At 46.6% G+C, this 27,532-nt stretch overlaps 1 protein-coding gene across 2 annotated transcripts in view; it reads right to left on the bottom strand.

Annotated features, from left to right (window-relative positions):
• LOC116967907 (galectin-4-like) overlaps positions 1-26,986 on the bottom strand; it is a 36,319-nt gene extending 9,333 nt beyond the window's left edge. The window contains exons 1-7 of one of the 2 annotated variants that reach the window (XM_033014563.1): positions 26,869-26,986; positions 12,669-12,757; positions 11,674-11,881; positions 6,474-6,593; positions 5,193-5,243; positions 4,267-4,323; positions 3,478-3,525 (exon numbers count right to left, since the gene is read on the bottom strand). In XM_033014563.1, the coding sequence (XP_032870454.1) occupies positions 3,478-3,525; positions 4,267-4,323; positions 5,193-5,243; positions 6,474-6,593; positions 11,674-11,881; positions 12,669-12,757; positions 26,869-26,898 (603 nt within the window). In that variant the 5' untranslated portion in view covers positions 26,899-26,986. The remainder of the gene's footprint in view (positions 1-3,477; positions 3,526-4,266; positions 4,324-5,192; positions 5,244-6,473; positions 6,594-11,673; positions 11,882-12,668; positions 12,758-26,868) is intronic. The other variant, XM_033014564.1, reaches the window with a different exon arrangement.
• Between the last annotated feature and the right edge of the window lie 546 nt (positions 26,987-27,532).

The following is a 27,532-nucleotide window of genomic DNA, read 5'->3' as shown; positions in this document are numbered from 1 at the left end:
ATAGATAGATAGATAGATAGATAGATAGATAGATAGATAGATAGATAGATAGATAGATAGATAGATAGGAGAGAGCTAGATAGGGCTCTTAAAAATAGCAGTCGGAGGATATGGGGAGAAGGCAGGAACAGGGTACTGATTGTGGATGTTCAGCCATGATCAAATTGAATGGCGGTGCTGGCTCGAAGGGCTGAATGGCCTACTCCTACACCTATTGTCCATAATGAGAGAAGGTGGGGTGAGATAGAGAGGGGAATTTGCATGTTTTCTTAAGTAGACCAAAGTGCTGGAGAAACTCAGCGGGTGCAGCAGCATCTATGGAGCGAAGGAAACAGGCAACGTTTGGGGCCGAAACCCTTGCATGTTTTCTTTTTGACCGCACGATTTGCTGTGCTCCGATTTCCTCCTGCATCCTCAATTCATGCCGGTTGATAGGTGAATTGGCTCCAGTGTGAGTGGCTGGTGAGGGGCAGAATCAGGGGATGACTTGTTGAGAATGTGGGAAGAATATAAAAAAAGAATATATTAAAAATATATATTTTTAGACAAATGTAAAATTGGTGTAGATGTGTGATTGATGGACTCAGTGAGCTGAAGGGCCTCGCTTCTATGTTGTGTGGTACTATGAGAAGTCAGGGAGATGGTGAATGCGTAAAGGATAAAATGGTCTTTTCGAACGGTACTAATTCTGTGGAAGATCTAATGGCCAGCCTGCTGCAGATACCAGTGGTGGAGAAACCAACTTAGAGTCATAGAGTAGTACAGTGTGGAAACAGGCCCTTCGGCCCAACTCTCCCATACCGGCCACTTGATTTGCTGTCTCAGATTTCTGCTTGATGGAGATAGACAATAGGTGCAGGAGTAGGCCATTTGGCCCTTCGAGCCAGCACCGCCATTCAATGTGATCATGGCTGATCATCCCCAATATCAAACTGGATATTTGTTGATATTTAATTTTGTAGCGATTTGGCTGCAGTCACAGCCATGCAGTGAGGAGCCATCACCTTTAACAGCAGCGGTAATTAGATCACATGGTTGGATTGTTCCGTACCTTTCCCCCTCGACACTCAGGCGGTCTGTGGCCCTGTTAACGGAGGCACAGCCACAGCCATGGGGGTGTCATTATTTAAGAAGCACAGCCACCGATCGAAGGAGTTGAATCAACCATCTCAGCCACCGCTTGTTCAGCCCAATATCAGAAGTGCCACTCTGCTGGACCCAGAACCACCCCCCTCCCTGTTCTGGAGAAGTAAATCAGCACACACAGAAACAGGAGCAAAAAGCAGGAGCAAGACCCATCATCAGGGCCCTAGTGAGACCACACCTGGAGTATTGTGTGCAGTTTTGGTCTCCAAATTTGAGGAAGGACATTCTTGCTATTGAGAGAGTGCAGCGTAGGTTCACAAGGTTAATTCCCGGGATGGCGGGACTGTCATATGCTGAGAGAATGGAGCGGCTGGGCTTGTAGACTCTGGAATTTAGAAGGATGAGAGGGCATCTCATTGAAACATATAAGATTATTAAGGGATTGGACACACTAGAGGGAGGAAACATGTTCCCAATGTTGCAGGAGTCCAGAACCAGGGGCCACAGCTCTTGAAGATAGCGAATTCGCTGTAATTATGCTGATGCTAAGTGGGAAGAAGGCAGGAACGGGGTACTGATTGTGGATGATCAGCCATGATCACATTGAATGGCTGTGCTGGCTTGAAGGGTCATATGGCCTACTCCTGCACCTATTGTCTATTGTGTATCAGTAGATACAACTCGCTCACATGTGCCCATGTGAACATTGGGCCGAAGGGCCTGTTTCCATGCTAGTTGACTATTACTCGTTAACGGGTCAGATTCCTATTCCTCCAGATCTAACATTTGTGGTTATGAACGGTTTAGAATCAGACTCAGTAATTAGAAGGCCTCTCTCCTCCTCTTAACAGCTCTTCCTTCAGCTTGAGCAGCTGGTGACTTCTCTCAGCGAGAAGGAAGAAAGTGATCTTCCCAGCAGCCAGTCCTTGTGAATCTCCGCTGCACTCAAATTGCAATTAATTAGGAAGAGATTTGTTTTTCACACCTACACTGGCTTCAGGAAATCCCAAAGTGACTTACAGCCAAGGAAATACTTTCAACGAGGAGGTGCTTGCATCTGAGGTGGAATATGCAGCGGGGCTTTTTGCCAGGTACCTGCAGTGTGATGGTCTGTTAACCAGCTGCCATGATGCTGATGCTTAATGTTCACCTGAACACCTGGTCTTAAAAATTGTGCTGTGGGATCCTTTATATCCACCTGAGGGAGTAGATAGGTTTAACATCTCATCTTAAGACAGATGCTGTTGGCAGCAGCCCGTCCAAAACTTAACGAAACTACCACAACAAAGGAGTGAGCAACGCACTGGTGCATCAGGTAGTGCTGCTGCCTCGTAGCTTTGATCCCGACCTCAGCTGCTGTCTGCGTGGACTTTGCACGTTCTCCCTTGCTGGCAGAGCGTGCACAGTGGCACAACTGTTTAGTCGTGGGCCACAGTTTAAGAATAAGGAAAAAGCCATTTAGAACGGAGACGAGGAAACACTTTTTCTCACAGGGAGCGGTGAGTCTGTGGAATTCTCTGTCTCAGAGGGCGGTGGAGGATAGATAGATAGATAGATAGATAGAGATAGATAGAGATAGAGATAGAGATAGAGATAGAGATAGAGATAGAGATAGAGATAGAGATAGAGATAGAGATAGAGATAGAGATAGAGATAGAGATAGAGATAGAGATAGAGATAGAGATAGAGATAGAGATAGAGATAGAGATAGAGAGAGAGAGAGAGAGAGAGAGAGATAGAGATAGAGATAGAGATAGAGATAGAGATAGAGATAGAGATAGAGATAGAGATAGAGATAGAGATAGAGATAGAGATAGAGATAGAGATAGAGATAGAGATATAGATAGATAGATAGATAGATAGATAGATAGATAGATAGATAGATCGATCTGTGACCTCTTTAGGCGTCCAGCTAAGCCAGTTCTGGATTCAATTGCAGCTCTAGGGCTCTGAGCTTAATAATTGGGGGTGACTCCCCATTGCTGAAGGAGTGCTGCACTGTCCAAGGGGGAGTCAGGGGTTATGGGGAGAAGACAGGAGAATGAGATTAGGAGGGACTGAATGAATGGCGGAGTAGACTTGATGGGCCGAATTACCCCAATCTGCTACTATCACTTATGACATCGTCTAGATCGAACCAAGACCCTGCCTGCTCTTTCAGCTGTACACAAAAGATCCCTTGCAGACAAGAACAGGTGTATTACTCCCGTGAACAGCATTAAAAATAACTCAATTGGCTCTCGACCAAATTAGCTTCCACACTCCAGCTGTGACCTAACGTTAAAGATGCTTCATTGGCTGTGAAGTGGTTTGGAACAGCCTAAGGTTTGTGATGGCTTTAAAGAGCTTGCGTGCACAACACCTTCCCTGCATCCATGCAGTGCAACTCACCTTTTGCCGCCTGTTCCTAGAATTTGGTTTAGCCATTACATTGTAGGCCTGTGGTGAGGAGGGAGAGAAGTCAGTTTAATTACAAAGCTTCCCACTGGCATGGGGCCACCTGGAGATAGCTGCTTGCTCCAATGTACATGGTTACCATTGGTGGCGTAGCGTTAGAGCTACTGCCGTGCAGCGCCAGAGACCCGGGTTCAATCCTGACTGTCTGTACGGAGTTTGTACGTTCTCCCCGTGGGTTTCCTCCGAGATCTTCCGTTTCCTCCCAAACTCCAAAGTCGCACGGGTTTGTAGGTCAATTGACTTGGTGTAAATGTTAAATCACCCCTAGCGTGTGTCGGGTAGTGTTCATGTGCGAGGATCGCTGGTCTGTGCAGACTCGGTGAGCCGATAAGGGCCTGTTTCCGCGCTGTATCTCTAAACTAAACCAGTTGCCTGCAAGGCCTTTGGGTGAGTGGATTCATCCTAATGCTCCCATTTCGCCTCCACCTGCATCACGACGGCAACAACTCTTGGCATCTTCCACAACGTGTCATTGCTTCTTTCACAGTGGGAGAACACACATCAGATGGGCTGAATGGCCTGGTGTAATTTTCATGCAGTTTCCTTTACTTGATGTGTCACACATGCAAGAGGTTTCACCCAATGCCAACTCAAAGCCTCACATGTCGTACAGTTTACAGTAGATCGTTCAATGTTGGTCATAACTTGAAGTCAAACAACTTATTCAAGCCACAGTATGGCCAATACATCTCCTAAGAACTAAGTTAAAATTGTGGTACTTACAGGTTTGGCAGGCATGGAGAAGGTAGGAGGGGCACAGTAATTGACTGCAACATTGCTCTACAAGAAAATAAGATTTATAAAAAAATGAATAAATTTATTGGCCAAGTATTCACATACAAGGAATTTGCCTTGGTGCTCCACCCGCAAGTGACAACATGACATACAGTGACAGTTAGGAATGACACATAAAACATTAATAATAAAACAGTGTTAATTAAACATGTGAATTAAATAAAATACCAGAGCAAAATGAGGCTACAGATTTTTGGTTGTTGAGTGAAGCTACTACTCGTGGAAAACAAGCTGTTTTTATGTCTGGCTGTGGCAGCTTTGACAGTCCGGAGTCGCCTTCCAGAAGGAAGTGATTCAAAGAGTTTGTGGCCAGGGTGAGAGGGGTCAGAGATTATCTTACCCACTCATTTCCTGGAACTTGCAGCATTATTTGGATGGAGTATTTGAGACAGAAAACAAATTTTTTAGAAAAAACGACACCCTCTGCATATCCATGAGATATCAAAGAGGAAACAAGCTTCGTCCCATCAAGTCAACCCGACCATCGATCACCCATTCACATTAGTTCTATATTATCCCACTGACTCCGCACATACTAGGGGCAATTTGCAGAGAGCAATTAACCTGTCAACCTTGGCATGTGGGAAGTAACCCATGCAGTTACAGGAAGATTGTGCAAACTCCACACAGACAGCACCCAAAGTCAGCTGTTCCACCACTACTTAGGTATGGGCAATGAAATACTGGCTCATTTTACAGAGCCCACATCCCCGGAATGAATACTAATATAAAAGAAGTCAACAGCGGGAGAGAGATGACCCCAGGGCAAGTCAACAATCCTGGTCTGACGTCAATAGTGGCAAGTGCGCAACATGAAACTTGGCAGATGATAAAGGCAAAACAACAGGACTTACAGCAAAGGGATGACCTGCACCGTAAGCAGGAGGAGCGTACGCTGGAGGAACCTAAAACACAAAAACAAAACGGCAATAAAAAAACAACACCCTTCGAAAGCCCCCATTCGACATAAAACTTCAAATAGAATCATTACTTTAACAACAACAAAAAAATGAAGTCAGCACCGGCTAATGCCCCTGTCCCACTTAGGAAACCTGAACGGAAACCTCTGGAGACTTTGCGCCCCACCCAAGGTTTCCGTGCGGTTCCCGGAGGTTTTTGTCAGTCTCCCTACCTGCTTCCACTACCTGCAACCTCCGGCAACCACCTGCAACCTCCGGGAACCGCACAGAAACCTTGGGTGGGGCGCAAAGTCTCCAGAGGTTTCCGTTCAGGTTTCCTAAGTGGGACAGGGGCATAAGACAGCACTTATGTCAGGAGAAGTCAAGCTACGCTCACTGGCGTCAAACCCACTGTCGCCGACTGTCTCCGAAAAATTTTCAACGTGTTGAAAATCCAGCAGCGACCAGAAAGACGCTACGACTCTTTGGGCGACTGAGGAGACGACTCACGGCCATACAGGCAACACCCTGGTGACCATGTGGTGACAGCCTAGTCGCCTGTAGTCGCCTAAAAAATAGCCTAAGTGGGACAGGCCCAATACATTAAAAAATAAATCAAGGAACGAGGTTTCATTTTCTCTCCAAGGGTCTTTCGAACTCTTCCTCAAAGGTCAGTGGAAGTGGAGTCTTTGAATATGTTAAAGGCAGAGATGGAGAGATTCTAGATGGGTGAGGAGGTGTGGGAGGTCACCGCGAGTGTGGGGTTGACGTTACGAGCATGTTAGCCACAAGGTATTCAAAAGAGAGTTAGATATCGATCTTAGGGCAAACGGAATCAAGGGATATGGGGAGCAAGCAGGAACGGGGGTACTGATTCTGAATGATCAGCCATGATCATATTGAATGGCGGTGCTGGTTCGAAGGGCCGAATGGCTTTACTCCTGTACCTGTTTTCTATGTTTCTATGATCGAACAAAGAGGTAGGACAGGTTCGAGGAAAGAAGCCTACTAATTTGGAGCTATATTGAGCCCCAGAAAGTCTGGCCCACATTTGTCCCTATTTCACCCCCATGTGAGGAGGCTGGCAGAGACACTTTGCAAACAAACTCCCATTGTCAGTAGAGGCAATGCTGGACAGTAGGGACAGTCCTAGACACCAGTCATGGTGGCAGTTGTCTCAGTCTCTGCCCTTCCACACTGGGCTTGTGCTCGGCAAGTAAACAGTGTGATACCCACGTCTGGTTCTTTGAAGCTGATGGCATTCACGTGAACATCTCCGGAAACCTTCAGGGTGTCGACTCTCGTCATGGGCAACCTGTGTCTGTACTCCAGGAAATGCTGCCCGTTCACAGAGACCTGTGGAAGAAGAGAAACGCACTTGTTACTTAGAAAAAAAGCCGGATCGTGGTGTCAAACCCGCACGGATACAGGCCCATCGAGTGCACGCTGACCCTCAACTACCCATTTACGCTGATTCCCATCAGCTCCCCCATAGCTCTCGTGGTCGGGGAGAGTGTGGTGGTGGTCGTGCTGGTGTACACAAATAGACACAAAGTGCTGGAATAACCATGACAGAAGGGGGAGGAGTTGTACAGTTTGATAACCACAGGGAAGAATGATCCCCTGTGGCGTTCTGTGCTGCATCTTGGTGGAACCAGTCTGTTGCTGAAGGTGCTCCTCAGGTTGACCAGTGTGTCATGGAGGGGGTGTGAGCTGTATTGTCCAGGATGCTCCGCAGTTTGAGGAGCGCCCTCCCCTCCAAGACAACCTCCCATGAATCCAACTCCAACTCCGCCCACAGGACAGAGTCAGCCTTCCTGATGAGCTTGTTGATCCTATTGGCATCCGCGGCCTTCGCCCTACTGCCCCAGCACACGGCAACGAAGATGGCATTGGTAGAACATCTGCAGCATCTTACTGAAGACGTTGAAGGAGCTGGGAGTGTGAGAGGGAATAGATACATGGAAATAAATGGAGGGATTTATTCATGGAGGTTTGCTTTAAGAGATGCCATAGACTCAATGGGCCGAATGGCCTCTATATACTGTCAATATGGTATCAAGTTATAAAGTCATACAGCAGGGAAACAGGCCCTTTGGCCCAACTTGCCCATGCTGACCAAGATGTCTATCTATGTTAGCTCCATGTTCATGGTGATGATCTACATTGTCAACCTCAACTCAGAAATACTGAGGTCTCATTGTTGCCCATCTTCTCCAAGAGGTTCAGTTGCCAATTCTGATTCGATAAATTATTCTTGTGACCTCCTGAAGAGCTCACCATGTGATCTAATCATTAGTCAGTCAGCATGTTCCCTCCTCACTGGCCCACCTTCCCAAGCCAATGAAAACGGACTCTTCCTGAAAAGAATGGTTAAATCTTGTCGATCACTCAACTTGGGCCCACTTCCAATTTTCATTTCAAAACAAAATGTTCAACAAAAATTATTTGGGGATCTTATTGAAACATATAAGATTATTAAGGGTTTGGACACGCTAGAGGCAGGAAACATGTTCCCGATGTTGGGGGAGTCCAGAACCAGGGGCCACACAGTTTAAGAATAAGGGGTAAGCCATTTAGAACAGGGACAAGGAAACACTTTTACACACAGAGAGTGGTGAGTCTGTGGAATTCTCAGCCTCGGAGGGCGATTCTCTGGATACTTTCAAGAGAGAGCTAGATAGGGCTCTTAAAGATAGCGGAGTCAGAGGATATGGGGAGAAGGCAGGAACGGGGTACTGATTGGGGATGATCAGCCATGATCACATTGAATGGCGGTGCTGGCTCGAAGGGCTGAATGGCCTACTCCTGCCCCTATTGTCTATTTCTGGAGACCCTTTTCTCCCCCCACCTGTGGCAAACTGTGTTGGACTTTGGTACATTCCTGGTGTGATCCAACTTGACACCAATGTCAATCTCCACTCTCAGTAATGCCGCAATTCAAAAGTCATGGCAAGGGCAGAATATAGATGTAGCCTTGTGACCCAGGCTTGTGGTTTTGTGGTCCGCATTGCCAAAACGGCAGCTTCTCTCCCTCAATTTCAGTGAGACATAGTTATCAACTTCAGGAAATGTGGTTGAGTGCGTACACCAACCAGCATCGATGGTTACTGAAATGGAAACAGTCAAGAGCTAAAAAAAGCACTCTAATGTCTCTACTTCCGCAAGAGATTAAGGAAATCCAGTATGTCTCCAACGACTCATACAACTAAATAATTATACTTTTTATCAGCCAGGTATGTTTTGCAACATACAAGGATTTTGACTTGTACCAATAAGAATAAAATACCATACCAATATCATATCAATACCAATATCAATACCATATCATACCAATAAAAAGCAACCGAACACACAAAATACATTTTAACATAAACATCCACCACAGTGACTCCTCCACATTCCTCACTGTGATGGAAGGTGAAAAAAAGTTCAATCTCTTCCCTTCTTTGTCCTCCAGCAGTCGGGGGCCTCTAACCTTCCGTTGACGGGATGATCTTACTCCCGTAGCCTGCGGGAGGCCTCCTCGTCGAGGCGATCAAGCTCCTGTATCCTTGGGAGGTGGAATCTTAGCTCCCCCGTGCCGGGCGATCTACCCCGGATCGGGGCTAGTCGAACGCCGTGCGGTTTTGGAGTTTCCCGACGTCGGTCTCAACCCATGACTGCGAGCTCATTGATGTTAAAGTCCGCAGGCCTCGGTTGGAGCGTTGATCCTAGGCATGGAATCGGCTCCGATGGTAAGTCCACGCCCCGCGGTGGGGCTCGAAGTCAGTCCCGAGCGAGGCCCCCATTTTGGTCTCCTAATCTGAGGAAAGACATTCTTGCCATAGAGGGAGTACAGAGAAGGTTCACCAGACTGATTCCTGGGATGTCAGGACTTTCATATGAAGAAAGACTGGATAGACTCGGCTTGTACTCGCTAGAATTTAGAAGATTGAGGGGGGATCTTATAGAAACTTACAAAATTCTTAAGGGGTTGCACAGGCTAGATGCAGGAAGATTGTTCCCGATGTTGGGGAAGTCCAGAACTAGGGGTCACAGTTTAAGGATAAGAGAGAAGTCTTTTAGGACCGAGATGAGAAAATCATTTTTTACACAGAGAGTGGTGAATCTGTGGAATTCTCTGCCACAGAAGGTAGTTGAGGCCCGTTCATTGGCTATATTTAAGAGGGAGTTAGGTGTGGCCCTTGTGGCTAAAGGGATCAGGGGGTATGGAGAGAAGGCAGGGATGGGATACTGAGTTGGATGATCAGCCATGATCATATTGAATGGCGGTGCAGGCTCGAAGGGCCAAATGGCCTCTACTCCTGCACCTATTTTCTATGTTTCTATGTTTCTATCTCCACGATGTTAGGCCGCAGAGCAACCGGAGATACGAACCGGAAAACTCACATTTCCGGCAAGGTAAGAGATTGAAAAAAAGTTGTCCCCGACCTCCTCCCCCACCCCCCACATAAAACAAACCAGAGAACATTAACACACACTTTTTAAACACACTAAAAATAACAAAAAAAAGACAATAAGGACAGACAGACAGACTGTAGGCGAGGCTGCCATCGAAGTGCCACCTGGTGGTTAATTTCAAAAGATGCACCACAGAAACCATACTTCAGATTGCATCAAGTACTTGGTTTGGGAACAGCTACGCCCAAGACCGCAAGATATTGCTGAGAATTATACATGTAGCTCAATCTATCACAAAGACCAGACTCCCCGCCATTGACTCTATCTCTGCCTCTGGAGAGCAACCAACATAATCAAGGACCTTTCTCACCCTGGTCATCCCTTCCCCCTGCTTATGGGCAGAAAATACAGAAGCTTGAAAGCACGCACCACAAGACTCAGGAAACAGCTACTTCCCCTCTGTCATCACACTTCTGCAAACTAGGATACAGTCCCGGTTCTCCAGCCTGCTTCATTGTGGTTGAGATCTGCACTTGTATTTTTAGTTATTTGTTTTAGTTTCAGAGATCCAGCATGGAAACAGACCCTTCGGTCCACCAGGTCCGTGCCGAACAACATTAGTTCTATCCGACACAATGGGGGCAATTTACGGAATCCAATTAGCCTGCAAACCTGCACGTCTTTGGAATGTGAGAGTGTGAATGTGAATACAGACAGCACTCGGAGTCATGTTCAAATCTGGGTCTCTGGCGCTATAGGCGGCACGGTGGCAGAGTTGCCGCCTTACAGCGAAGGCAGCGCTGGAGACCCAAGTTCGATCCCGACTACGGGTGCTGTCTATACGGAGTTTGCACGTTCTCCCCGTGACCTGCGTGGGTTTTCTCCGAGATCTTCGGTTTCCTCCCACACTCCAAAGGCGTACTGGTGTGTAGGTTAATTGGCTTGGTAAATGTAAAAATTGTCCCTAGTGGGTGTAGGATAGTGTTAATGTGCGGGGATCGCTGGTCGGAGCGGACCCAGTGGGCCGAAGGGCCTGTTTCCATTCTGTATCCCTAAACTGAGCTACAAACTAAAAAAGGTAAGGTACACAAAAATGCTGGAGAAACTCAGCGGGTGCAGCAGCATCTATGGAGCAAAGGAAATAGGCAACGTTTCGGGCCGAAACCCTTCTTCAGACTGATGGGGGTGGCGGGGAGAAGAAAGGAAAAAGGAGGAGGAGGAGCCCGAGGGCTGAGGGATGGGAGGAGACAGCAAGGGCTAACAAAATTGGGAGAATTCAATGTTCATGCCCGCAGGATGCAGACTCCCCAAGCGGAATATGAGGTGCTGTTCCTCCAATTTCCGGTGTTGCTCGCTCTGGCCATGGAGGAGACCCAGGACAGAGAGGTCGGATGGGGAATGGGAGGGGGAGTTGAAGTGCTGAGCCACTGGGAGATCAGGTTGGTTATTGCGGACCGAGCGGAGGTGTTCGGCGAAATGATCGCCCAGCCTCCGCTTGGTCTCACCAATGTAGATCAGCTGACATCTAGAGCAGCGGATGCAGTAGATGAGATTGGAGGAGATGCAGGTGAGCCTCTGCCGCACCTGGAGCGACTGCTTGGGTCCTTGAGTGGAGTCGAGGGGGGAGGTAAAGGGACAGGTGTTGCATCTCTTGCGGTTGCAACGGAAAGTGTCCGGGGAGAGGGTGGGAAGGGAAGAATTGACAAGGGAGTTACGAAGGGAGCGGTCTTTGCGGAAGGCAGACATGGGGGGAGATGGGAAGATGTGGGGAGTGGTGGGGTCACGTTGGAGGTGGCGAAACTGACGGAGGATTACTTGTTGTATGTGACGGCTGGTTTGGTGAAAGGTGAGGACTAGGGGGACTCTGCCACTGTGCCGCCCAATTGCACAGCCCAAAAACAATAGCATTTCATTGTACCTCGGTATAAGTAACAATAATAATACAGCTAAATCTATTCCTTTGGCCTGCTGTCGATTTCGGTTTTGCAGGCCAAAGTTAGGCTACAACTATAACTTGAGTTAGTCTTCATACCTGGAAACAAGTATAGCACGATTTAATGATCAGCTCGAAGTAGGATCCGGCATTGATGGGAATATGGGACTTCCTCTCTTCACTCCCCCATCGTTGACAATCCAGCGTGTTACAGACCACGGCAGATTCATCGTAGCGTATGTTGAGGTGAAAGGCAACGTCCGCGCGTGGCACCTCGCAGCTGCCGCACTGGAAGTCCACCCCGAATCTGCAAAGCAAAGTTCAGTCGATCAGCTCCGTTGTGACGCTCATTGCCTCCCGCACAGCTTTGGTCACCACCACTAGCTCTGGAAGCATACAGGTTACTATTTGAAGGGAGCATCTGTGGACTAATACTGCAGGAAGGAACTGCAGATGCTGGTTTACACAGAGAGTAGTGGATCTGTGGAATTCTCTGCCACAGAATGTAGTTGAGGCCAGTTCATTGGCTATATTTAAGAGGGAGTTAGATGTGGCCCTTGTGGCTAAAGGGATCAGGGGGTATGGAGAGAAAGCAGGTACGGGATACTGAGTTGGATGATCAGCCATGATCATATTGAATGGTGGTGCAGGCTTGAAGGGTCGAATGGCCTACTCCTGCACCTATTTTCTATGTTTCTATGTAAAACCAAAGATAGATACAAAATGCTGGAGTAACTCAGCGGGACAGGCAGCATCTCTTGACAGAAGGAATGGGTGACGTTTCGGGTCGAGAAGGGTCCTTTGTGTAGGAAGGAACTGCAGATGCTTGTTTACACCGAAGCTAGACTCAGAATGCTGGAGTAACTCAGCGGGTCAAGCAGCATCTGTTTCAGGTCGAGACCCTTCTTCAGGCTTGAAGAAGAGGTCTTGACCCAAAACGTCACCCATTCCTTCTAACCGGAGGTGCTGCCTGTCCCGTTGAGTTACTCCAGCATTTTGTGTCTATCTGCAGACGAATACTGTTACTTAATGGAGGACACCTGAAGCCCCCTCCTATCTGTTTGCCTGGACTGCCAAAGTTCTTGTTGTGTTACCTCTTGGCATGACCTGGAACTTGGCCTTGAATTATCACCATCTTCCCATCTTGAAGTCCTCCCACTATACTTCCAGTAAAGGGGATAATCTGAAAAAAAGGAATAAATACACTTAGAATACTCACAGCCACATTTTATCCCAATGAATCTGTGTCTGCAGTGTCCAAATCATCTCAATCCCAGCTTTCTATCAATGCCAAGCTTCCTCACAACTCTCTCATACGAAACATTTGCTTGTCTATTGAGAGTGACCTCTTGTATTTTTCTGGCGAAACGCCATAGATTAAAACACAAGAGAGAAGGAAATGCATTGGTTATAACTCCATATCTTGGGGGGGGGGGTAAATTTGTCAGGGATGGGACTGGTCTGTAAGCTAGCAGAGAGTCAATGGGTTTAAATTGACTTCTTCCAAGATGTAAGACAATATAGACTACATGATTATATGAACTCTCTCCAAGACAGACGTGAAGCTCACCGTTTGACCTGTTTTTACAAAATGTTAAATGGTCAGCTCGACATAGACTACAAGACCTACACCAAACCCAAACCAATTAGGAGCAGACGAGGGCATTCGATCCAATTTGTGATCCCAGCTACAAAGACAAATGTATACAGCAATTCGTTCTTCCCCCGCACAATTAAAGCTTGGAATAATCTCCACCCAACTATAATAATAATAATAATAATAATAATAATAATAATAATAATAATAATAATAAAATAATAAATACTTTATTGATCCCCTCAGGGAAATTCAGATGTCCAGAAGCCCCCAACCAACAAACCCACAGATTCAAAACGAACGCAGACAGAAACATAGAAACATAGAAATTAGGTGCAGGAGTAGGCCATTCGGCCCTTCGTGCCTGCACCGCCATTCAATATGATCATGGCTGATCATCACATCTAACTCCCTCTTAAATATAGCCAATGAACTGGCCTCGACTACCCTCTGTGGCAGAGAGTTCCAGAGATTCACCACTATCTGTGTGAAAAAAGTTCTTCTCATCTCGGTTTTAAAGGATTTCCCCCTTATCCTTAAGCTGTGACCCCTTGTCCTGGACTTCCCCAACATCGGGAGCAATCTTCCTCCATCTAGCCTGTCCAACCCCTTAAGAATTTTGTAAGTTTCTATAAGATCCCCTCTCAATCTCCTAAATTCTAGAGAGTATGAACCAAGTCTATCCAGTCTTTCTTCATAAGACAGTCCTGACATCCCAGGAATCAGTCTGGTGAACCTTCTCTGCACTCCCTCTATGGCAATAATGTCCTTCCTCAGATTTGGAGACCAAAACTGTACGCAATACTCCAGGTGTGGTCTCACCAAGACCCTGTACAACTGCAGTAGAACCTCCCTGCTCCTATACTCAAATCCTTTTGCTATGAAAGCTAACATACCATTCACTTTCTTCACTGCCTGCTGCACCTGCATGCCTACTTTCAATGACTGGTGTACCATGACACCCAGGTCTCGCTGCATCTCCCCTTTTCCTAGTCGGCCACCATTTAGATAATAGTCTGCTTTCCTGTTTTTGCCACCAAAATGGATAACCTCACATTTATCCACATTATACTGCATCTGCCAAACATTTGCCCACTCACCCAGCCTATCCAAGTCACCTTGCAGTCTCCTAGCATCCTCCTCACAGCTAACACTGCCCCCCAGCTTAGTGTCATCCGCAAACTTGGAGATATTGCCTTCAATTCCCTCATCCAGATCATTAATATATATTGTAAATAGCTGGGGTCCCAGCACTGAGCCTTGCGGTACCCCACTAGTCACTGCCTGCCATTGTGAAAAGGACCCGTTTACTCCCACTCTTTGCTTCCTGTTTGCCAGTCAGTTCTCTATCCACATCAATACTGAACCCCCAATGCCGTATGCTTTAAGTTTGTATACTAATCTCTTATGTGGGACCTTGTCGAAAGCCTTCTGGAAGTCCAGATACACCACATCCACTGGTTCTCCCCTATCCACACTACTAGTTACATCCTCGAAAAATTCTATAAGATTCGTCAGACATGATTACCTTTTGTAAATCCATGCTGACTTTGTCCAATGATTTCACCACTTTCCAAATGTGCTGCTATCCCATCTTTAATATCTGACTCTAGCAGTTTCCCCACTACCGATGTTAGACTAACTGGTCTGTAATTCCCCGTTTTTCTCTCCCTCCCTTCTTAAAAAGTGGGGTTACGTTTGCTACCCGCCAATCCTCAGGAACTACTCCAGAATCTAAAGTTTTGAAAGATTATTACTAATGCATCCACTATTTCTGGAGCTACTTCCTTAAGTACTCTGGGATGCAGCCTATCTGGCCCTGGGATTTATCGGCCTTTAATCCATTCAATTTACCCAACACCACTTCCCGGCTAACCTGGATTTCACTCAATTCCTCCAACTCCTTTGACCTGCTATTTCCAGCAGATTATTTATGTCTTCCTTAGTGAAGACGGAACCAAAGTAGTTATTCAATTAGTCCGCCATATCCTTGTTCCCCATGATCAACTCACCTGTTTCTGACTGCAAGGGACCTACATTTGTTTTAACTAATCTCTTTCTTTTCACATATCTATAAAAACTTTTGCAGTCAGTTTTTATATTCCCTGCCAGTTTTCATTCATAATCTATTTTTCCTTTCCTAATTAAGCCCTTTGTCCTCCTCTGCTGGTCTCTGAATTTCTCCCAGTCCTCCGTGCTTTTTCTGGCTAATTTGTATGCATCATCCTTCGCTTTGATACTATCCCTGATTTCCCTTGTTATCCACGGATGTACTACCTTCCCTGATTTATTCTTTTGCCAAACTGGGATGAACAATTTTTGTAGTTCATCCATGCAGTCTTTAAATGTCTTCCATTGCATATCCACCGTCAACCCTTTTAGAATTAATTGCCAGTCAATCTTGGCCAATTCACGTCTCATACCCTCAAAGTTACCTTTCTTTAAGTTCAGAACCATTGTTTCTGAATTAACAATGTCACTCTCCATCCTAATGAAGAACTCAACCATATTATGGTCACTCTTGCCCAAGGGGGCACGTACAACAAGACTGCTAACTAACCCTTCCTCATTACTCAATACCCAGTCTAAAATAGCCTGCTCTCTCGTTGGTTCCTCTACATGTGATTTAGATAACTATCCCGCATACATTCCAAGAAATCCTCTTCCTCAGCACCCCTGCCAATTTGATTCACCCAATCTATATGTAGATTGAAGTCACCCATTATAACGGTTTTGCCTTTGTCGCACGCATTTCTAATTTCCTGTTTGATACCATCTCCAACTTCACTACTACTGTTAGGTGGCCTGTACACAACACCCACCAGCGTTTTCTGCCCCTTAGTGTTTCGCCGCTCTACCCATACCGATTCCACATCCTCCAAACTAATGTCCTTCCTTTCCATTGCCTTACTCTCCTCTCTAACCAGCAACGCTACCCCCACCTCCTTTTCCTTTCTCTCTATCCCTCCTGAATAATGAATATCCCTGGATGTTCAGCTCCCAGCCTTGGTCACCCTGGAGCCATGTCTCCGTGATCCCAACTATATCATAGTCATTAATAGCTATCTGCACATTCAACTCATCCACCTTATTACGAATGCTCCTTGCATTGAGACACAAAGCCTTCAGGCTTGTTTTTACAACACTCTTACCCCTTATACAATTATGTTGAAAAGTGGCCCTTTTTGATTTTTGCCCTGGTTTTGTCTGCCTGCCACTTTTACTTTTCACCTTGCTACCTATTGCTTCTACCCTCATTTTACACCCCTCTGTCTCTACGCTCACACATTTAAGAAACCCTTTCCCTTTAACTCCATCCTCCACTATCCCATTCGACACCCCACCCCCCTTATTCAGTTTAAAACCACCCGTGTAGCAGTGGCAAACCTGCCTGCCAGAATGCTGGTCCCACACCTGTTAAGATGCAATCCGTCCCTTTTGTACAGTTCCACCTTACCCCAAAACAGATCCCAGTGATCTAAGAATCTAAATCCCTGCCCCGTGCACCAGTTCCTCAGCCACGCGTTCAGGTCCCGTATCTCCCTGTTCTTGCTCTCGCCAGCACGAGGAACTGGAAGCACACCGGAGATAACAACCCTGGAGGTCCTGCTTTTCAGCATTTTCCCAAAATACATAGAATACAATGTGGACACTACCTGAGACCAATAAATACTTAAAAAGACCAATAATTAACAATTAAAAATTGCAAAATGCATCCCCCTACAGCCTAGCGGTCCGAATTATAAAATCTAATGGCTGCAGGGGTGAAGGATCTCCTGAACCGCTCCGTTCTACAGGGCAGGGAGAGGAGCCGGTTGTTGTTCCGAGTGCTCTTTTGACTCTCCAGAATTACATGGAGGGGATGCCTGGGGTTTTTCAGGATGACCTGCACCTTGTGCCTCATACGCCTCTCAAGTACATCCATCCCAGAGTCTACTCTCCCCTCCAGCACTGAGCTAGCTCGTTTAACCAGTTTGACCAGCTTCTTGTTGTTTTTTGCACTAATGCTGTTGCCCCAGCAGACAACAGCGTAGAAAATAACACTTGCAACCACAGTGTTGTAAAACATGTACTGCATTTCATTACACACATTGAAGGATTTGAGCCTTCTGAGGAAAAAGAGTCTGCTCTGGACTTTTTTGTAGATGGAGTCAGAGTTGACAGACCAGTCCAGTTTGTTATCAAGGTACACTCCAAGGTATTTATATGTCTGCACCACCTCAATGTCAGCCCCTGCAGCGTTGACCGGCTGAAGGCGGAGCTTGGACCTGCCAAAGTTAACCACCACCATAGTTACCCAACCAGATGCAACTAAATTTAAAGTAGCTCTTTCTTCCCAATAACCTTTTCTGGCTAAAGCCCTCCCTTCACCACCTCCAGTTTAAATTCCATTTGGAATATTTTGGAGGACCAAGAAACCAAGAACATAACCTAATACTAGATGGAGAGGATGCATATCATGTTTCAATATATCAGCAATAAAAAGCAATGTCCATGCATTACATATGAATATAAAAATGGATGCACATGTAGGGCGTTTAGCCATTAGAGCCCCACCATTCATAGCAAAAGGATTTGAGTATAGGAGCAGGGAGGTTCTACTGCAGTTGTACGGGGTCTTGGTGAGACCACACCTGGAGTATTGCGTACAGTTTTGGTCTCCTAATCTAAGGAAAGACATTCTTGCCATAGAGGGAGTACAGAGAAGGTTCACCAGACTGATTCCTGGGATGTCAGGACTTTCATATGAAGAAAGACTGGATGGACTCGGCATGTACTCGCTAGAATTTAGAAGATTGAGGGGGAATCTTATAGAAACTTACAAAATTCTTAAGGGGTTGGACAGGCTAGATGCAGGAAGATTGTTCCCGATGTTGGGGAAGTCCAGAACAAGGGGTCACAGTTTAAGGATAAGGGGGAAATCTTTTAGGACCGAGATGAGGAAAAAAAATTTCACACAGAGTGGTGAATCTCTGGAATTCTCTGCCACAGAAGGTAGTTGAGGCCAGTTCATTGTCTATATTTAAGAGGGAGTTAGATGTGGCGCTTGTGGCTAAAGGGATCAGGGGGTATGGAGAGAAGGCAGGTACAGGATACTGAGTTGGATGATCAGCCATGATCATATTGAATGGCGGTCCAGGCTCGAAGGGTTGAATGGCCTACTCCTGCACCTATTTTCTATGTCTATGTTTCTATTAAGATCTTGGCTGATCTTTTAGCTCTGTGCTACTGTAACTCCATGAGTCTGTGAGCCACATTACCCCTTCTCTTAATAAAGATAATGACAGCCTTCAATTCTATCAGTCACATCCTCAATAATTCAACATTCAGTGGTTCATATGATTAAAATAACGCTGAGAGAAAGAGGAATCATACAATGGATTACCACTGCCTTAAAAGACTTTTTGGAAAAAGGATTCATACTCTATAGACGCCACAATGTAAAAAAAAGTCAGGATAGGTATTGCACATGAAATCGAAGGTAGACAAAAATGCTGGAGAAACTCAGCGTGTGAGGCAGCATCTACGGAGCGAAGGAATAGGTGACGTTTCGGGTCGAGACCCTTCTTCAGACTTCGGAAGTGAGGTGGAGTAGGCAAAAGGAAAAGGGAGGAGTCAAAGGAAAGGTTTGTTGAGGGTAAGGACCAGGCGGAGGAGAGTATTTGTAGACGGGGTGGAAATTGACTGGAGGATTTAAAAATTGATTGAAAGACATAGCATAGATACAGGCCCTTCAGCCCACCGAGTCTACACTGTCCACTGGTGATCCGTTCACAGTAGTTTGATATTCACCAACTATCCTCCACTCTCTACTCACCAGTGGCAATTTTCGGCGGCCAATTAACCTGTCAACTTGCACATCTTTGGGATGTGGGAGGAAACCGGAGCACCTGGAGGAGCCCCACGTGGTCACAGGGACTGCTCCAGAGGTCAGGACCAAACCTGGGTCTCCGGCGCTGTGAGGCACCAGCTCTACCCACTGCGCTACTCCAGAAAGCACAATTAACAATAAGCCCTATAAATGAAAGATTTTAATCTTTACTTTCTTGTTAAGTCAGGCAGTGATCGTTTATACAATCTGTAAGTGGAAATTCATAGTTTTGTGATGATATTTTTCCCTGGGGTTTTGAACTCATTTCAATCTTATTTCCCTCTATTGTTACCCAGATCCTGTTTTCTGAGAACTTCTTCAACTTTCCACAGCGTCACCCTGGGCTCAAACTATAATACCCTGACTAAATTCAGCTCTAGAAAGCACTTTCGAGTTGCATCACAGCTTGAGTTGGCAAAAGCTTTGCCCAAAACTGCTGAAATAGCAGAGTTGTAGATGTGGCCCAGTCCATCACACAGACCAGACTTTCTCCCATTGAATCTATCTACACTTAAGGCCATCTCAGAAAAGCAACCAACACAATCAAAGACTTGTCCCCCCCACACCTACGATAAAAATGTGGATTTCAAATATGTCCGAAATGTTACACCTGGAAGACATGAAATTCCTCCAAGCAGGCAAAGCAGAACATTTCCAAAAGATTTGGTCTCCATTTATCGACTTATTACAAGTATAGGGTGCAACACAACTTTGAAAGATAAGAAGTAGGTATATCTTATTTTCTTTTATCTTATTTTACTTTCTATCTTTTCTTTCTTTTTTGTTTCTTGGTTTTTCCTTTTTATTTCTTTTCTCCTTGATCCTTCTTTTTATCTCTTTTTCAGGTTTTACGTTTCTACGGGTCCTTCTTGATCACTCTCTCACGCACTTACTATCCTATCTAACTCTCTCTACTTTTTAAGGTTTAAAATAAGAAGTGGTACAGGAATGGTATTATGTTATCCTTGGCTTATATCCTTGTAACGTACATTACTTCTAATAAATAAAATATATATATTTTTAAACTTGTCCCACTCATCATTCCTTCTTCTCCTAGTTCCCATCTGGCAGAAGATACGGAAGCTTGAAAGCATCAGATTCAGGAACAGCTTTTTCCTCTGTTATCTGGCTTCTGCTGTCCTTCCATAAGCTTGGGTACTGTTTGACTCACTTCTATCCCATTGAGGACATTGTCCTTTGTCTAAGGAACTCATGGGCTACAATGCTGAGGACCATATTCTGCCCTCTGTATCTTCCCCTCTGTTCTGAGTTAGACACAAACTGCTGGAGTAACTCAGCGGGACAGGCAGCATCTCTGGAGAGAAGGATTGGGTGATTCTTCAGTCTGAGGAAGGATCTCGAACTGAAACATCACCCATTCCTTCTCTCCAGAGATGCTGCCTGTCCCGCTAGTTACTCCGGCATTTTGTGTCTACCTTCGATTTAAACCAACATCTGCAGTTCTTTCCTACACATTTTGTCTTGCCCTTTGCTCTAACTGTTGTACTCGAGTTTGAACTGATTGTATGTATGTATGCAGTGGCGGACTGGGTCTAAAAATATTGGTTGCCAGGAGACAAAGGGGCCCACTTCATCAGGGGCTCACTTGCCATCGGACAAGCTGACAGTGGCCAGTCGCCACTGTATGTATGTATGTATGTATGGTATATCTGATTTGATTGGATAGCATGCAAAACAAAGCTTTCGTTTTCACAATAATAAACCTAAACGTCGCCCTCAGGTCAAGGTCTCCACCCCTTATTCTTCCCTTTCTTTCATTGAGTCATGCAATGCAGAAACACATTCATCCATCCACCATTTCAATGCAACCATCCAGCACGTATTGACACTAGTTCCATTTACCATTCTTGGTCCATAGACTTCTGTGCTTTGTTGATTCAAGTGATGTTCCAATCTTCTTAAATTAAAGGAGTCACCCCCTCATGGGCAGATTCTAACCACCCTCTGGTTAATAAAATTCTTATCAGATCCAGGGGCGGCACGGTGGCGCAGTGGTAGAGTTGCTGCCTCACAGCGCCAGAGACCCGAGTTCGATCCTGACTACGGGTGCTGTCTGTACGGAGTTTGTATGTTCTCCCTGTGACCACGTGGGTTTTCTCCAGGTGCTCTGGTTTCCTCCCACACTCCAAGGAACGTACAGGTTTGTAGGTTAATTGGCTTTGGTTAAAAAATTGCAGATTATCTCTAGTTTGCAGGATAGTGTCATTATATGTGGTGATCGCTGGTCAGCGCAGACTCGATGGGCCAAAGGGCCGGCATCCGTGCTGTATCTCTCAAGTCTAAGTCCCTTCTTACCCGAATTTGGAGCTGCCTTCTCTGGGTCAAAGTTTCCCACTTTATACTCTATCTCTGTTCAATGTCAAACACTTGTTAAAGTCCACGTTGACAATGTTTACTAACCTGTCCTTGACAAATATTATAGGACATCAGATAACACAATCAGATTCAGGTTTCTCACACGCAGTTTCCTCCCACACTCCAAAGACGTGCCGAGGTAGATTAATTGGATCGGTTATCAATGTAAAATTGTTCCTAGTGTGTGTACGGCAGTGTTAATGTGCGGGGATTGCGGGTCGGTGCGGACTCGATGGGTCGAAGGGCCTGTTTCTACGCTGTATCTCTAAACTAAACAGAAACATACTGGCCATGAACTCTCCTTATCTCACTTTTAAAAACCTTTCATTTGCCAGACGGTTTACCTGCAAACATTTTATCCCAATGTAACGAATAAATTTGACTTTGACCAAATCAGTCTTGCTACAATTCAGCCCTTTGACTTCAGTAATGGAGAGCCAAGTTTTCCACAACAACAAAAAAGACAACAGGCTTACCAGTGGTTCCCAACGTGGGGCGTACGCCCCACAGGGGGGCAATTTGATTTTTAAGGGGGGCAATTTGATTTTTCTTTTTTTTAACAATTTTTTAGTAATTTCTTGCTCAGAATAACTGTCTTTTGTTTATTTCATTTTTCTTTTTCATGGATGCCATGTTCTTTTGAAGCTTGTTTAAGCCAAGGTATTGGCGTTTTAAGCTTCTTCAGCTGAAACGGAGTTCACTTTTTAAATGATAAGAATTATATATCACCACATGGGGGGGGGGGGGGGGGCATCAGGATTTTAGAGGTGATTAGGTGGGGCATGGCCAAAAAAAGGTTGGGAACCACTGTTCTAGACACTTTCAAAAGAACATATTGTCTTTGGAGAGAATCGCACAAACTCAATCGCACCAAAACTCCACGATCTAGACGTGAGAAGTTAAACTAGGCCTGTTTTACCATTAAATAAAAAGAATGAAGGGATGATATGATTAAGTTGTTTAAAATGGTAAAATAAATGGAAAAGATAAATGGTGAGAAAGCTATTTTATAAGTCGAGAAGTCTATATCAAGGGAACGCAACCTAAACCTCAGAGGGCCCATTCAGGAAATAACAGCTTCATGCAAAGGAACAGAATGGTGATCAAAGATTAAAATAGTCGCTTCCACTCAGTTGATTTAAGGCGTTACTCAGTTTGAGATAGTAACCATATATCAGCCATGTTCTGGAACAGCAGCCCAGGCTGAAAGACAAAATGGTTCCTACCTCAATAACGTCTGCTCCCTTTGATGCAACTTGTACTCAGTACAGTACAGTTCTACAGTCAGACCTCATGTCATCCTCACACTTTCCCCAGTCCCTCTCATTCGCCTCAATCCCTCTCATTCTCCCTCCAAATTCCTTTGACTCGCCCCCTCCTAATTCCTCTCACTCACTTTCAACCTCTCTCCCCCCAGCCCATCTCTCTCCCCCCAGCCCATCTCTCTTCCCCCAGCCCCCACCTCTCCCCTTCCCCTATCATTCCCTCTCATGCTTCTTCACATCTCCTCACTCCCTCCCAATGTCCCCCCATCTTTCTCTGTCCCCCACCTTATTCTACCTGTCCCTCGCCCTCTCACTCTCCCTCAACTCACCTCCATCCCTTTCCCCAGTCCCTCTCCTCCTCCTCCTCCCTCTCATGCTCCTTAACATACCACACTCCCCCCCCCCCAGTCCCTCTCACTCTCTCCCCTCCCACTGTTCCTCGCCCTCCCAATTATTCACCCCACTCTTGCTCGCCTCCTCTCTCCCCCCTCCTGGCTGCCCCTCTCTTCCTCTCCCTCACACCCACTCTCTCTGTTCCCCAGCTCTCTGACGACCCTCCAACCACCCCCAACAACCCAGAACCTCATCAGACCCACCACACCCCCCTCTAAAACCTCTCACCCTCTCCTCTTTGCCCTAATCTATCTATCATCTATCTATCTTCTAGTTAATATATAAAACTCTCGCCCCATCCGTCCGGCTGGCATCCGGATCCCTTTCTGCCTTTCGATTCGTTCCCGCCGTGCGATGTCACAATGCCCGATGCTCGCAAATGTCCAATCGCAATGCCCGACGCTCGCAGACGTCCAATCGGAATGGAACCATTTACATGGACGGCTTCCGGCCGCATTTCTTCCTTTGATTCCCTGCAACTCCGAAACCAGACGCAGAATCGCCGACATCTTTTCCATTTCGGTAGAGATTTCACTTTTCTTTCTAAGTATCCGCACCTCATTACATTTCGTCGTGTTTAAGTACATGTTTTTAATCAAATCCTTCCCTCCCCCCCCCCCCCCCCCAATATTTCAAAAATAAACTGGCTTCTCACCCATAGAAGCAGCCACAGCCCCAGCCCCTGGTGAACGTACCATTGTGTGATGTCACAATGCCCAATGCTCAAAGACATCGTTGCCATAGTTACAGTACAGAGAAGGTTCACCAGACTGATTCCTGGGATGTCAGGATTTTCATACGAAGAAAGACTGGATAGACTCGCCTTGTACTCGCTAGATTTTAGACGATTGAGGGGGTATCTTATAGAAACGTATAAAATTCTTAAGGGGTTGGACAGGCTAGATGCAGGAAGATTGTTCCGGATGTTGCGGAAGACCAGAACAAGGGGTCACAGTTTAAGGATAAGGGGGAAATCCTTTAAGACAGAGATGAGAAAAACATTTTTCACACAGAGAGTGGTGAATCTCTGGAATTCTCTGCCACAGAAGGTAGTTGAGGTCAGTTCATTGGCTATATTTAAGAGGGAGTTAGATGTGGCCCTTGTGGCTAAAGGGATCAGGGGGTAAGGAGAGAAGGCAGGTACAGGATACTGAATTGGATGATCAGCCATGAACATATTGAATGGTGGTGCAGGCTAGAAGGGCCGAATGGCCTACTCCTGCACTTAATTTCTGTGTTTCAATGTTTCCCTCTCTTCACCCCTCTCCCTCTCCCACCCATCCCTCTCTCCCCCACCCCCCTTCCCTCTCTACCACCACCCCCTTACCCTTACCCCTCTGTCCCTTTTTCACCACTCCCCCTACCCCTCCCTCACCACTCTTCCACTTCTATCCCCTTACCCGACGCCTCTCCCTCCCCCACCCCTCTCTTCCGCTCCCTTCCCCTCTCCCCCACCCCTTCCCTTACCCCTCTTCCAACACTCCCCTGTCCTTCTTCCACCACTCCCGCTACCCCTCCCTCCCTCCCCATTACCACTTCTCTCCCCCTTCTCTCCTCCCTCTCTCCCTCTCCTCTCCCATCCCTCTCTCCCCCACCCCCCTTCCCTCTCCCCCCACCCCCTTCCCTCTGTCCCTCTTCCATCACTCCCCCTACCCCTCACCTCCTCACTCCCCACTGTTCCACTTCTCTCCCCCTTCCCCTCCACTCTCCCTCCCCACTATTTCCCCTCTCTCCCCCTCCCTCTCTCCTCCCCATCTTCCCCATCCCCCCTCCCCCACATCTCTCTCCCCATCTCTCACCCCCTACCCCGCTCTACTTTCCCTCCCAAATCTATCCCGTTTCCTCCTCCTCCTCTCCCCTCCCTCCCCTCTCTTCACCCCCCCCCCCCCCCGCAAACGCCGTTGGGGAAACAGACCCAACGGGTCTGCACTTGGTCTAGTTAATATATAAAACTCTCGTCCCATCCGTCCGACATCCGTCCGGCTGCCTTTCTGCCTTTCGATTCGTTCCCGCCGTGCGATGTCACAATGCCCGATGCTCGCAGATGTCCAATCACAATGCCCAATGCTCGCAGATTTCCAATCGGAATGGATCCATTTACATGGACGGCTGCCGGCTGCATTTCTTCCTTTGATTCCCTGCAACTCCGAAACCAGACGCAGATTCGCCGACATCTTTTCCATTTCGGTAGAGATTTCACTTTTCTTTCTAAGTATCCGCTCCTCATTACATTTCGTTGTGTTTAAGTACACGTTTTTAATCAAAACCTTACCTCTCCCCCCCCCCCCCCCCCCCCCCCCCCAAAATTTCAAAACTAAACTGGCTTCTCACCCACAGAAGCTGCACCAGCCCCAGCCCATGGTGAACGTTCCATCGTGTGATGTCACAATGCCCAATGCTCAAAGACATCGTTGCCGTAGAGGGAGTACAGAGAAGGTTCACCAGACTGATTCCTGGGATGTCAGGACTTTCATATGAAGAAAGACTGGATAGACTCGCCTTGTACTCGCTAGATTTTAGAAGATTAAGGGGGTATCTTATAGAAACGTATAGAATTCTTAAGGGGTTGGACGGGCTAGATGCAGAAAGATTGTTCCGGATGTTGGGGAAGACCAGAACAAGGGGTCAAAGTTTAAGGATAAGGGGGAAAGCTGAATCGCCGACATCTTTTCCATTTCGGTAGAGATATCACTTTTCTTTCTAGGTATCCGCTCCTCATTACATTTCGTCGTGTTTAAGTGCACGTTTTTAATCAAATCCTTCTCCCCCCCACCCAATATTTCAAAAATAAACTGGCTTCTCACCCATAGAAGCAGCCCCAGCCCCTGGTGAACGTTCCATCGTGTGATGTCACAATGCCCGATGCTCACAGATGTCCAATCGGAATGGATTCATTTACATATGCCTTTGCAGGAGCCCCAGCCCCTGGTGAACGTTCCATTGTGTGATGTCACAATGCCCAATGCTCAAAGGCATTCTTGCCATAGAAGTTTACACAGTTTAAGGATAAGGGGGAAATCTTTTAGGACCGAGATGAGAAAAACATTTTTCACACAGAGAGTGGTGAATCTCTGGAATTCTCTGCCACAGAAGGTAGTTGAGGCCACAGTTCATTGGCTATATTTAAGAGGGAGTTAGATGTGGCCCTTGTGGCTAAAGGGATCAGGGGGTATGGAGAGAAGGCAGGTACAGGATACTGAGTTGGATGATCAGCCATGATCATATTGAATGGTGGTGCAGGCTCGAAGGGCCGAATGGCCTACTCCTGCACTTAATTTCAATGGTTCTATGTTTCCCTCTCCTCACCCCTCTCCCCCACCCCCTTCCCTCTCTACACCACCCCCTTCCCTCTCTCCACCCGCCTCCTTCCTCCAACCCCTCTGTCCCTCTTCCATCACTCCCCCTACCCCTCTCCACCTCCCTCCCCACTCTTCCACCTCTTCCCCCTCCACTCTCCCTCCCCACTCTTTCCCCTCTCTCCCCCACCCCTCTCCCCCTCCCCATCCCCCTCTCTCACCCCCTACCCCGCTCTCCTTTCCCTCCCAAATCTGTCCCGTTTCCTCCACCTCCTCTCCCCTCCCTCCACCTGTGTGTTTGGGGGGTGGTTAATGTGAGTTTCATGCCGCAGCCCCGCCCGCAAAACGCCGTTGGGGGAACAGACCCAACGGGTCTTCACTTGGTCTAGTGTCCCTTGAAAGTGGGAGAAACAAGGAGAGAAGGGTCGCGGCCACGATCAGGGCGTGGGACCGACTAGCGAAGAGTAACAACGGGGTGGGATAGCTGCTTCTCACCGGGTTGTAGATGGGCTGCTGTTGCATCATGTTGTGTGATCTCAGCGTCCGTCCTCCTCTCCGCTTTAGATAAACCGAAACAAGGACTGCGGGGGCGAGTGTTGTGTGAGATCTCTTATATACGAACAGGAAATAAACGCGGGTTGGTTGGGTCCAGGCTTCCTCAGCGAGGAAACGAAACTCTAGTTTGTTTCGTTTCTTTCGAAATCAGCATCAACAATACCGAGGACCCCCTCCCCCTCGGTATTGCCACAAAAAGAGACCAAGCTGATGATCAGACACGTCTTGTTTTTTTTATCCCAGGTAATTAGGTACAAGGGCTGACTGAATGACTGCTTCCTATGGTCCCCAGATCCAAGATACTGCTCATCTAGGCAGCCAACAGACTGGATCTGCACGTTTTTCCAACCATCTTGGCCTTAGTTTGAACTTTTAGCTTGGTATGTGTTTAACAAATGCTGAAGCGTTCAACTATGTAGTCACATTTCACTGAAGCCACAAGAGAATGCAGATTCAAGATTCAAGAGAGTTTATTGTCATGTGTCCCTGATAGGACAATGAAATTCTTGCTTTGCTTCAGCACAACAGAACATAGTAGGCATGACTCCAGAACAGATCAGCGTGTTCATATACCATAGTATAAATATATACACACATGAAGATG

This window comes from Amblyraja radiata, chromosome 41 (genome assembly GCF_010909765.2).
Source record: "Amblyraja radiata isolate CabotCenter1 chromosome 41, sAmbRad1.1.pri, whole genome shotgun sequence".
Lineage (NCBI taxonomy): Eukaryota > Metazoa > Chordata > Chondrichthyes > Rajiformes > Rajidae > Amblyraja > Amblyraja radiata.
Note: the sequence above shows the minus strand (reverse complement) of the source record. Positions and strands in the feature narration are given on the sequence as shown.